The sequence below is a fragment of the Xiphophorus hellerii genome, chromosome 10 (genome assembly GCF_003331165.1).
Source record: "Xiphophorus hellerii strain 12219 chromosome 10, Xiphophorus_hellerii-4.1, whole genome shotgun sequence".
Taxonomy (NCBI): domain Eukaryota; kingdom Metazoa; phylum Chordata; class Actinopteri; order Cyprinodontiformes; family Poeciliidae; genus Xiphophorus; species Xiphophorus hellerii.
The window spans coordinates 2,458,801-2,470,928 of NC_045681.1; the positions used below are offsets into that span (position 1 = coordinate 2,458,801).

A 12,128-nucleotide genomic window follows, 5' to 3' on the forward strand; every position below is an offset into this window, starting at 1 on the left:
TGGTTGTTGCTGATGTTTCTGTTTATTATTATTAGTTTTATTTTACTTGGTTATCATTGTTTTTGTCTTGTTTTGATCTGTTTTTAACTGTAGAGCATTTTGGTATAAAATGAACATTTGGATTTAACTGAGCAATACTGACCTCTTGTGGAGAGAGAGAGTAGAGGCAGGAAAAGTTCACAGATCTGGTTTCAAACTTATGACCTCTGCAATGTTTTTATTATTACACAAATGAAGGTTGTTGTTGTTTAGTGTTGATAATACAGTGGATGTTTTCTGTAAGATAAAGAAGTTAGCTGGTTGTGTTCGTATCTTCCTCCTCTCTGTGAGACGGAGGGTTTTTTGTTCTCATGCAGTCTGGAACGGTCTGGTGTTGTCAGACGTTTCCAGAAGCCTTGGAGCAGGTGTTACATCTGCAGGCCGCTCATATATCAAGCCCAGCAGGAGAAGCAGCTGAGCAGCGTCTGTTTTACTCCATTAGCAGCTTCAAAATGACGGAGACTCAGAGGTAAGCAGAGCGTTTCAGCCATTTACTTCCTCTGCTCCTTGTTTGCTTTAACATTAAAATGACTGATTGCATGGAGCAACATTTAAATGCGACCTGCAGGTCCTGGTAGATTGCTAAACCCGGCAGCAGAGTTTAGGTCTCTGATTTAGTTGATATTCAGATCATCACTCTAAACCTGCAGCATTTAAAAAGCCTTCACATAAAATGGCATATCTATGAGTTTTTGCTACAAAATTTCTGAGATTAATCTAAAAATGTCAGAGTTTTTTTTAAGCAAATTTTCTACTTTTGAAAATCAGATATTTTCTTGATTTGATTATAAATTTGTATAATTAATCAAACATTTTCTGAGGTTTTTTTTCCTTATTATTCAAAATTTCTGAGCTTAATCTCAAAACAGAGTTTTCTTCTATCGAAGTTTTGACTTTTCAAGCTCAGAAATTTCCTTATTTTTATTTAGGAAATTTCTGAGATTAATATAAAAATTTCAGATATTTTTTTAATAGAACAATTTTCATTTTTCAAAGCTCAGAAATTACCACATTTTCTAGAAAATTACTGTGATTAATCTTATATTTTCAGATGTATTTTCTAGAAAATCTTTCACTTTTGAAACCCAGAAATGTCCAACATTTTTCCTACAAAATTTCTAAGAATAATATCAATAGATTTTTTCTGTTGAATATTTTACTTTTCAAGCTCAGAAATTTCTTTTTTTTTCTAGGAAATTTCTGAGATTAATCTAAAAAGTTTTCTGAGAATTTTTGGCAGAAATTTTTAGGCCCTAAATATTCACACACCATTTATGACTGGGAGGTTTTAAAGCCATATCTTGATTTATTCACCAGTTGTTGTTTTTTTTTTGGTGTGTTATTTCTTCTCTTATTTTTTGTTTTTGTTTTCTCCAGCACCGTCCAGCAGGCCTCAGGTAAATCTCTGGCCTTCCGCTCGCAGAAGGAAATGTTTGAGAAAATGGAGGAATCTTTTAAAATCTGCGCGTTTTGTGAGAAACGACCTGAACAACTTTCAGAGTCACAGAGTTTGAAGCGCTGTACCAGGTAAAATAAGAAGAGGACCCAGATTATGGGAATTATCTGAACAAACGAGGAAATCTGTCCCAGTGAATGAGAACGTCAGGCTAAAGTCACATTATTGGTAATTCAATTAAAAAAATTAAATGTAGTTTATAGATTCAGTTCATACTAAGGGATTCGTCCTGTAAGTGTTGGATCTTGAAGCTCACACTCTTGAAATAGCTTTACTTCATAGTAGTACTTCAATAGTTTCTCCTTCCACTCAACTTTCCATCTATGTGCTTGCATACATTGCTTCCAAATACTTTACATTTGAGTTTATGCCAAAGGGACATGGGGCAGGCATTCTACGGAGCATTCTACGGAGCTCTGGTAGTGCCAAATAAATCTTGGTATATATTTTGGAGTTTTTAGTTCTCAGTAAAATGTGCCTTTATTTATTTATTCATTTATTTATTTACATAGGACTCCCAAAAAATACACTTTAATGGCAGTCAGATAGAGCAATTTATTATTGTTTTATTATAAGTGGATAAAAAATAAACACAAGCAAGCAAAAATAGACATGCAAAAATATGTTTATTAAGTTTAGTAAGTGAAAACAAAGGAAGTTCCCAGTTTTGTAGATGGCACCAACCAGGTTTTTTTTTTTTTGTTACTAAAACTTTTGTAATTTTGTTTTAATTTACTTCAGCTGCATCAATTTCTGGACAGATAATGTCCACAGGTGGATCTGTGGTAATAAGCTCACACTCACAGTATCACACAGTGTGATATTGTTGAGGTTTATTTATTGTTGTTTCCTGCTAAACTGCAGCAGCTCTTGTGATACTTAAACTTCTGATGGAGTGTTATCTTTATTTTAGTACAAGAATTATTGAAATAGAGTTTCAATCATTTTAATTTAGGTATGTTATTGTAAACATATTCTTAAGAAATCACTGTGGGGAACATGAGGAAGAATTAAGTCCCTGAACTACATCACTCTATGTGCAATAAATCTATGTAATACATATATTTGATGGTATTATAATTCTCTGAGCTGCGTCTTTATGTCCTTTTGTCCATTCCTTGTCCAGGTGTCTAAATGTTTATTACTGCTGTAAAGACTGTCAGAAGGAGGATTGGTCCAAACACAAGAAGTTCTGCCCCCAGCTGCGTTTAGCTGCGATTGACAGAGTTGTTGAATGGCTTCTGTTCAAAGGTAATAAATAGTTTGTGACAGAAACCATCTCTCCCAGTTAGCCAACCTTGTAAAGACCAGACGCTTGTCCTTTGCTATTAGCGTCGTCTATGGATTCTGCTGAAGTTTTATATTTTACCCAATCGATAACGTTTGTCTGAGTTATGCAGCGGTTCGATGTAAAGTAGCTTACTGGAAATTGGCTGCGCTGTAAACAACCTTCCTCCACTGCAAAGATAGAAGAGCCAATCAGAACAAGGTGGCTGTTAATGCTAACTCAGTATTTTTAAGTGCAGACTGAACAGCTTTGTTCACTTCCTCTGTTGCCATTTCTAAAAGTACAATTCTGAAACAACACAGAAAACCGACATGATCGCTTACGACTTCTTCTGTTTGCTGATTGGCCTGGTTGAAATTCTACCGGAGGAATCCAAGTGAATGGGAGAAAGTCCAGACTGGGCTGTGAAGCAGGTATTGCAAAGGCAATGGCATAGTAGGGCCAGAGTAGAGAGGAAAAGAGGAGTAAATTTCCATCAAAAAACTCAGAAATTTTGAGTTTAATCTCACACATTTTCTTTTAAAAAAAAGAGTATCAAAAGTCAAAAATGTTCAGCTTTGAAACTGAGTTTTTCTAGCAAATTCTTTACTTTGAAAACTCAGAAATGTTCTTATTTTTCTAGAAAATTTCTGAGATTAATCTCAACTTTTCTCAGATTTTTCTTGAAACTTTTTAACTTTTGAAACTCGGAAATTTCTTAATTTTTCTGTGAAAATTTCTGAGGTTAATCTCAACTTTCTTCTGTTTTTTTATAGCAAGTTTTTGACTTTTCAGACTCAGGAATTTCCACGTTCTTTTGTAAAAAAGAACCTGAGATGAATCTCAACATTTCTGTGTTTTCTAGCAAATTTTGAAACTCAGCAATTTCCTCGTTTTTTGTAGAATATTTTTGAGAATAATCTCAAAATAAAAAATTTTTTCTAGAATTTTTTTGACTTGAAACTCAGAAATTTCCATGTTTTTTCTAAAAAAAAAAATAAAAAATCTGAGATTGATCTTAAATTTGATCAAATTTGTCCAGCAAATTTTAGATTTTTGAAACTTTAGAAATTTCCAATTTTTAAAAAAAAGAAAATATCCGATATTAATCTGACCTTTTCTCAGTTTTTTCTAGAAAATTTTTGACTGGTCAATCTGAGAAATTTCTTTGTTTTTTGTAGAACATTTCTGAGACGTTTCTCAGAAATTGTCTCGTCCTCTTTGTTTTTCTCTCTCTTTCCTTTCTCGTGTCCATGCTGACCTCATGGCGGTTCTCCTCTTGTCCACCAGGCGACTTTCCGTTCCCCACAGAGAAGTGGTCAAAGCCGGGGTCGGAGGTGAAGACCTGGGACGACTGGCTCTCCATGCAGGGCGATCTCTCAGCCCGCCTCGACGCCGTCGTCAGTGGAGCCAACATGAAGGATTTATGGGCCGACGCCGGCCGGCCCCGACCCGGTGACGATGACCTGAAGCAGTCGCTCTGGAGGGTCTGCAGCGAGTTCTTCTCCAGGCCCCTGACCGTGGCCCTTGGCCTCAGGCTGTTCGGCCTCAGCCCGGCCTCCCGGCCGCTCACCGTCCATCTGGTGGGGCCGGGGCCCGGCGAGACGCTGGGGGCCAAGCTGAGCGACTACGACGAGCTGAACCACATGTTTCCTGGACACCAGGGCATCGAGGTGGTCCTGGTGGGGCCCGAGGTGGTGGACGGCCCCGTCCTGAGGGCCCCTCTTCGAGCCTTCGGCCCCAAGCAGCGGGTCTACGTCAGCGCCTACAGGGGCCTCTACCACGACTTCTGGGAGGAGCTGGTGGAGAAAGAGGAGGCGGCCAAACCGGACCTGGTGGTTGGTTTTAATCCAGGTCAGAACAATAATAAACTTATCAAGATCAACCACTTGTGTCAAACTCAAGGCCTAGGGGCCAAAATCTGGCCCACCGTAGCTTTTTATGTGGCCCTTTAGACTCCAGATTACATCATCAAGTCCCTCCAGTTTTTCACAAATCAACCATTCCCTACATTTTTTCTGATTTTGCTGCACATTTCTCTCAAAATTGGTGAAAAACCTGTGTGACTTCTGCCTCAGATTTACTTGATGTGAAATTGTAGTCCGTGGCTGATGCAGTCGCATTTAGCATCACACATTAGCACAAATATTGTAAAAAACAATCTTTACAAATATTTCTAAAGTAGAACCACAACATCTGTGATTTTGATTGCAAAAACCAGTGATTATTTAATTTTGAGAAACACTTGTTGAATGCTGAAACAAGCAGCTGTTTATTAATATTTTAACAGTTTAATGGGTTTCTTTATTACATTCTGACACAACTGGCCCTTTAAGAACATTCAGATTTTTGATTTGGCCCAAAATGAAAATGATAATATTGTTGTTTTGAGAACATTTTCCAGTAATATAATGGTATAATAATTTCTAGTAAACATTTTCAGAGATAAATAAACGTAAAATTTTAATGAACATTTCACACTGGAACGGGAAGACATTTTAAATATCCAAAATAAATAAACAAAACAACAAATAATGAAATAAAATGAATTATGAAGTCTTTGTAAACAAAACTCAACGTGTAGTTGAGACCAAATCACCAGACAGAAGACTTTCATCATCCAATTTGTGGTAAAAATAGAAAGAAATGAGAAAATACTAAATCTTGCAAATGGAAATTATTGAGCTTGTTTTAATTTATCATCCAATTAATCGATTAATTACTTATTGCGACAATCCTAAGTGTGACAGTGTGTGTAAAATAAATTTATACATTGGAACATAAATACAAAGTTTTCTCAGATATTCTCCACTTCAGTCTGAGTTTTCAGAAATAATTTTTACAGATTTTTTAAAATGTTTTTTTTTTGTAGATAAAAGGTCAGAGTGTTTAAAAAAATAACTTGTTTTCCCCAGATACGCATCTGCAGTGGATTAGGCCTAAAATGTCTGATTAAATAATTTACAGTAATATAAATTATTTAACCATTTTTACATAAAATGTGAAAATAAATTTGTTTAGAAATAAGTGTAATTATTTCACTCTATCTTTGAAATAAATAGAGTGAAATAGATACATTTTTAGGGTGTTGCCTAAAATAAGCTGCACTCAGATTTAATTACTAATTATTATTTACTAATTATTTAGTGAAGCCAGTTGATTGCCCTGGATTTTATTTAGGGTAACAGAGTAAGAGGAGATTACTATGAATGAGACCGCATGTAAATTGTTTTTATGACATTTTATGTTTGAATTGCCTTGCTGCTGAAATGTGCTTTACAAATAAACTTGATTGATTTAAAAAATATATTTTAAAACCATCAAACGTTTATGTTTGTGTTGGTCTATTTTGACAAAACGGTAGGAAGCTGAATTTTGTGTATTTTAAAGCCGTTTTCCTTGATTCCTCCGAGGTTTCGATGCCAGTCAGGGTTTGGACCACGGTTGGCTTCCAACTCTCCTGCTCCTCCGCGATTATGAGATTCCCTCCATGTTCACCACGTTGACGTAAGTTTCACTCATTTGGAGCCTTAAACACCAGAATTTCCTCCTGAAATACAGAAATTAAATGCAGCTAAATAAATATGTAATAAAACTATAATTGTTTTGTTTATTTACTACATTCAGTTGCTCTAAACTTTGTAGATGAACATTAGAAATGACAAAAGTTCATTTTACTAAACAAATAAAAATGCAGTTTTAGTCTAAAAATGTAGTTAGAAATCCCACGAAGGAGCCAATAATGATCCAATGATGATTTAATTCAGGGGTGTCCAAAGTGCGGTCCGGGGGCCATTTGTGGCCCTTTGAACAATTTTGGGCGGCCCAAATTCACATTATATGCAGTTCTGTTTCCTGTAGAAGTCTTTATTTTGATTCAAAAAGTAGTCTACCGTTTTGTCCCAGCTGCTGCTCTGTCCTCTCTGCAGTGAGACAGATATGACCTACTCTCTGCAAATCCTGCTGGAGCTGGAGATGGACATGAAGGGAAGTGGAGCGAACCCGTTTGCCTCTCTGAAGCCAGAAGTTGTCGGTTCAATGCCCAACAAGCCTCCTGTCTTCTGCAACTCGCACTACTTCAGCTTTCAGGGTTTACTGGAAACAGCAGAGCTGGAGGAGCCAGAGTCGACCTGAAGGGGGAGCCAGTGGAAAATGTTTGTCATTTCATTTTTATAAATAAAGGGTTATTATGTAATAATTATAACCAGGCTTTTAATAACAGAAACACTTGAAGGGTTTATAACTTTTAAACCAGGAGCTCCAGGAGTCAAGACATTTGCATTTTTTATCTCGGTTTTATTGCATCCAAATGAGTCTTAGTAAGATTTGAATATGAGTCTGTGAAATACAGCTGAGTTCACTGCAAAAACACAAAATCTTACCAAGTATTTTAATCTGGTGCAAATATTTACACTTTAAATAAGACAAAACTAACTTACAAGTAACTTTTCAGCAAGATATAGAAGTCTGTTTTAAATAAATAATTCCTTAATATTGACAAAAAAGAATTATTTCCAATGGCGCTGTTACCTAGCAACCTAGTTCTAGGTCCAGTGGCAGATTATTTCCTTTATAACATGGGGAAAATGTCATAAGTTAAATAATCTGCCACTGGAACTAATTCTTTTTCATTAATATTAAGGAATTATCAGCTTAAACAAGCCTTTATTTACTCTTCTTCACTGCAAAAACCAAATCTTACCAAATATTTTTAGTTTAGTTTGTAATGCAAAAACGACCAAATCAAATATCAGTAAGAAATAGGATCATGTTTTAAGTCAATAATTCTTTATTATTGATTTAAAAAAATGACAGTTCCACTGGCAGATTATTTCACAAAGAGCATGGGAAAAACGTTTTGTTATAAGTGAAATAATCTGCTGCGACAGGCTGGCGACCTGTCCAGGTGACCCCGCCTCTCGGCCTAAGCCTCTACATCTAGCTAAAAAAGTTACTTAAATGTTAGCTTTGTCTTATTTCAAGTGTACTCAGATATTTGCACCAGAAACTAAACCAAAAATACTTGACAGAGTCGCATAAAATTCTGCTCTAGCCAAATATCAACTGATGTTTCCAGCTCCAGTAAAAGAAGACAAACCTCAAACTTCACAGCTGTTTTCATTTTTATTCACCAAATGACAGAGCCTGGGATAATAAAGTCACATCTGAACTTTTCTACAGTGACTTAATGGATAGAAGCAGGTCTACGATGTAAAGAACGAGGTTCAAAGCGCTTCCCACCGTGACGGCATTCATGTCTGCGTAGGAACATTCGATGCAGGTGTAAGGGTTGTGCCTGTAGCGACTGTAGCCAAACACAGTCCACAGGATGACAGCAAGCAGGTACAGCACCACCGCCACCATGTTAAACACAAACTCCACCAGGTTCAGCCTGAACACCAGCAGACACTGCAAAAGCTTCAGCAGATTGAGGACGATGATGGCCGCGGTGACCAGGAGGCAAACTCCGAAGATAACGGCGCACAGTATCATCCCGGAAGGTTTGTAGAACCATTCCCCTCTCACAAAATGGTCGTCGGCGGCAGTGAGGATCATGCAGGCGACAAATGCCTCCAATATGCGGAGAATTCCTCTCAGGCTGGACATGTAGCCGCTGCCGAACGCCGACCTCTGCTTGACGACGTCGACCAGAAAGCACGCCGTGGCGACCAGCGAGAAGATGAAGCACAGGATGTCTGCAATGCAGGTGAGGCAGACGAAAACGGCAGCGAAGGCCACCGTGGCGGAGATCACGGAGATGCAGCACACGGCTGTCAGGCCCAGGGTCAGGTCGGCCCAGTTGGGGAGGAACGCCGCCAGCAGGATGTGCCAGCCTTTGCTCTCCATCACGAGCAGCACCAAGGGGACGACGATGCACAACACCCAGACGAACTCGCACCAAATGCCCCAGGGGACGACCATCGTGCCTCTGAACAGGACGACGGCCAGAGCCAGAGCGCTGAATATAATCTCCACCAGGCGAATAATCCCCTGGAAGCTGGAGAACGGGCCACACATGCTGCTTGGTTTGGGTTCCCAGGTTCTTCTGAGGAAGAAGCTGCGTTCACTCCAGAACTGAAGGACGAACCGTTTCTGCAGTTATAATAAAACTCCTCTCACTCCAACGCAGCGGTGTGATCTGCTTTGTATTCAAATGTCTGAGTTAGTCTGCAGTGTGTGCACATGAAATGATCAAACGACCTGAACTGCAGTTGGAACGAAGTAAAATGGGACAACTTTAACTTCAGATCAGTGTTTCTCAAACATGTTCAGACCGAGGATCTCTTAACAAACACTCACCATAACACAACATCTTAAAATATACAACCTGAAATGAAAATATTAGTCTCTTAACTCACTTATTATCATGAACAATTCATCTCAGGGCTTTGTGAGTTGTTTTCATATTGTGAGAAGTGTGGTTTCTAAGCTTTCCAATGATGTCAAACACATGGAAATGAAAGGAGCAGCTGGTTTTCACTGTGTGCATTTATAACATCTAGGCCTATTTGTAATTTAAAGAATAAAAAGACTTGATTTGCCCTGGCAGAAACAAAAATCTCTTCTGCAGTGTTAAATATAAAAAATAAACACCCATGTGTTTATTGTATTTAACTTTATAACCTTTTATTAAATAAAAAAATAATAACTGTTGAGGTGCAACCAGGGCATCGTAATAAAGCAAAGTCAGAATAACAAAGAACAATTTTCACTGAATGAAACTTGAGTCCTGCACCTCATCGTATAGAACTGTTCGAAAGATGCTGTGGTGGCGTAGGAGGTTAGCACGCCCCACGTTTGGAGGCCTCAGTCCTCGATGCGGACGTCGCGAGTTCGACTCCCGGTCCCGACGACCTTTGCCGCATGTCTTCCTCACCCTCCTTCCTGTCTGCCTACTGTAGAAAAAATACGAGCCACTAGCGCCGCAAAAACTCTTCAGAGAAAAAAAAGGGAAAAAAAAAAGAACTGTTCAAAAGAACTAAATCTCAAGTGAACAACACATTGACACTCTTTGCTTCCTCTGATCGTTGAAGTGTTCCTGCCGTTGTTTCCTTTCCACCGGTATCTTCAGTTTTTCTTTTGAGTGACCCAGTTTTAAGCCACTTATCCATTATTACATTTAGCCACAATATCAAGTTAAAATAACGACTTATTTTACTTTAGAATAAATTAAATTCCTGTTTCAAATCACATGAACCAAATTTCTGATCTGATGATGAATTTTATTAAACATCTCAATGAATTCAGCTCAGAAACATTTAGTGTGATCAGGACATTATCCTCAAGCTTTGCAAACTGTCAGCTGCATTAAAATAAACATTTGCCTTAATAACACAAGAGTCAGATCAATGTAACGCACTTCATCTCAGGAGACAAAAACACGCCGCTAAGCATTCTGGGAAATAGTTCCCACTTTCAGTTTTTTTAGGGCTAATCTAAAAACTGACAAAATTAATAAAAAGTTAACACAACTTACTACTGCAAGTTTATCTTTCACAAACTCACACATTTAGCTTCAAAATCTAAAACTTGCAAAATTTATTTGACTTAAAGAGAAGAAGATAGTTGACACAACTAAATTCAGCTCAAAATGTTTTACAGTGTGGACATGATAAGTCAGATGTTCCCATTAAAGGACAGAGACATGCAGCACTCACCTTACCTCACTTTATACTGGAATTACAACACAGCATATTTGGAAGTATTATTAAAAAGAACAGTGGAGCTTTTCTGTATATTCAGGTCAAATTTCTTGACACCCTATAAAACAATCTTAATATTTATGTTCGCTTAAAGCCACAGATGCCGAGAAGTGTAAAAATCAGGTCCACTGTAAAAAGGATGAGATTCACATAAGTAAAAAATGCAACCATGAACTGAATGGCCCAAATACAAAAGCTGGGGGGACAGTCGCTGGGACGTGGATTGTGTCTGAACGTGAAAATGGGCCACGTGATAGCTGCGAATATATACAGCACAACTGAGATCACCAGGAAAATAAAGACAAACCTGTCCAGGTTAAAGGGCAAACAGTTCTTCAGCTTTTTTAAGATGTTGGTGGCGATGATGAGAGGCAGGATGGGGAAAGGGATGATGTACGCGATGACACAAAAGATCAGCGCTGGCTTGTCTCTGTAACCGGTGAGAGACACAAAAATCATGCAGCTCACGAAGGCCTCCAGAACCTTCCAGAACCCGGGAAGAGCTGCCAGGTAGCTCCCTTTCTTCTTGTCCAGGAACTTGTCCTTCACCACTTCCAGCATGTAGAGGAAGCCACACAGGAAGGCGAACACGCTCACTATCGAGCCGTAGAGGCATTTCAGGCAGGCGTAGAAGTTGGCGTAAGTTATGGCGACGGAGACGGTCATGAGAGAGGAGGACATGGCCATCCCTGTGGTGAAGTCCCCCCAGTCCATGCAGAACATGTTGAGGATTATATCGAGCCCGAACATCTCGATGATGGTGATGATGAGGGTCATGATGGGGCAGAAGGCCCAGGTGAACATGGCGTAGATCCAGTAAGTATGGCTGCTCCCTCCTCTGAACATTCCCAGGACGAAGGTGATCAGACACAGAACGATCTGAGCCATGTGGAGCCCGCCTCGCCCGGACATCAAGCTGGACGGATTAAACACCGCCTTGGACAGCGTGTCCTTAACATCGTTAATAACGCCCATCTTTCTAAGAGTCAGAGAAATGACTTTGTCCTCTCAGGTTGGCTGACAGATAACTTCTCCCTGCAGGGTTTCCTCTCCAGCTCTACTTTCCATGTAGTTTCTTTGGTTTGCATAACAGCAGACTGTGAATAATGAGACATATCTGCTGCAGCTGATAGGAACACGTCACCCTAATCATTAAAGAACAACATTTAAAATTACTGGTAGAGAAAAACTGATGTCTTTGTATTTTAGGTTTGTATTAAATGTTATTTTTTTGTTCAACAGAAGTTGCATGCTTCCTAATCCAAGTTTTAACTGTTATTATCCACCAATACAATGTGATGTTCTATTGTGGAGTACAAACTAGAGCTGCACAGAACTGAAAATTTGGGCTGATATCAATATCTGATATTACTGTTGATACCGATTACCGACAGATATTTACTAATATTATATATATAGTTTCCCACCCTATTAATACCATGAAAACTAGCACTGAAACCCCAAAGCCTGAGCTGCTTCACTGTCACTGTCACATGACCAAACACCACCATATACTAACGTTTTTATTGAATGTTAATTTTATGTGTTGGAATGTTGTGTTTTTGTGAAACATCAAACTAATTGTTTTTATGTTATTTTATTATACTTAATGAGTACAGAAGAGGAATAAGGCCACTGAGAAAAAAAATAGAATAGAGTATTT

The 12,128-nt window shown here is 38.5% G+C and overlaps 3 protein-coding genes across 3 annotated transcripts; 1 reads left to right on the forward strand and 2 right to left on the reverse strand.

Moving 5' to 3' along the window:
- Positions 1-112: 112 nt before the first annotated feature.
- Positions 113-6,966, forward strand: LOC116727669 (putative protein MSS51 homolog, mitochondrial). The gene is made up of 6 exons (XM_032575259.1): positions 113-508; positions 1,417-1,566; positions 2,622-2,746; positions 4,053-4,616; positions 6,176-6,269; positions 6,692-6,966. Exons 1-6 carry the CDS (start codon positions 351-353, stop codon positions 6,894-6,896), a joined length of 1,296 nt encoding a protein of 431 aa, XP_032431150.1. The 5' UTR covers positions 113-350; the 3' UTR covers positions 6,897-6,966.
- Positions 6,967-7,868: 902 nt separating this feature from the next.
- On the reverse strand, positions 7,869-8,780 carry LOC116727677 (myeloid-associated differentiation marker-like protein 2). Its single transcript, XM_032575271.1, has one exon. The coding sequence runs from the start codon at positions 8,778-8,780 to the stop codon at positions 7,938-7,940; it is 843 nt and encodes a 280-aa protein (XP_032431162.1). The 3' UTR covers positions 7,869-7,937.
- A 1,443-nt stretch (positions 8,781-10,223) lies between these two features.
- On the reverse strand, positions 10,224-11,962 carry LOC116727676 (myeloid-associated differentiation marker-like protein 2). The gene has a single exon (XM_032575270.1). It carries the CDS (start codon positions 11,438-11,440, stop codon positions 10,544-10,546), a length of 897 nt encoding a protein of 298 aa, XP_032431161.1. The 5' UTR covers positions 11,441-11,962; the 3' UTR covers positions 10,224-10,543.
- Between the last annotated feature and the right edge of the window lie 166 nt (positions 11,963-12,128).

Bases quoted from the DNA above. Each gene is read 5' to 3' on its own strand.
- LOC116727676 (XM_032575270.1), bottom strand. From the start codon at position 11,440: ATGGGCGTTATTAACGATGTTAAGGACACGCTGTCCAAGGCGGTGTTT.
- LOC116727677 (XM_032575271.1), bottom strand. From the start codon at position 8,780: ATGTGTGGCCCGTTCTCCAGCTTCCAGGGGATTATTCGCCTGGTGGAG.
- LOC116727669 (XM_032575259.1), top strand. From the start codon at position 351: ATGCAGTCTGGAACGGTCTGGTGTTGTCAGACGTTTCCAGAAGCCTTG. The intron at 509-1,416 runs GTAAGCAGAGCG...TGTTTTCTCCAG, and splicing joins AAAATGACGGAGACTCAGAG to CACCGTCCAGCAGGCCTCAG. The intron at 2,747-4,052 runs GTAATAAATAGT...CTTGTCCACCAG, and splicing joins TGAATGGCTTCTGTTCAAAG to GCGACTTTCCGTTCCCCACA.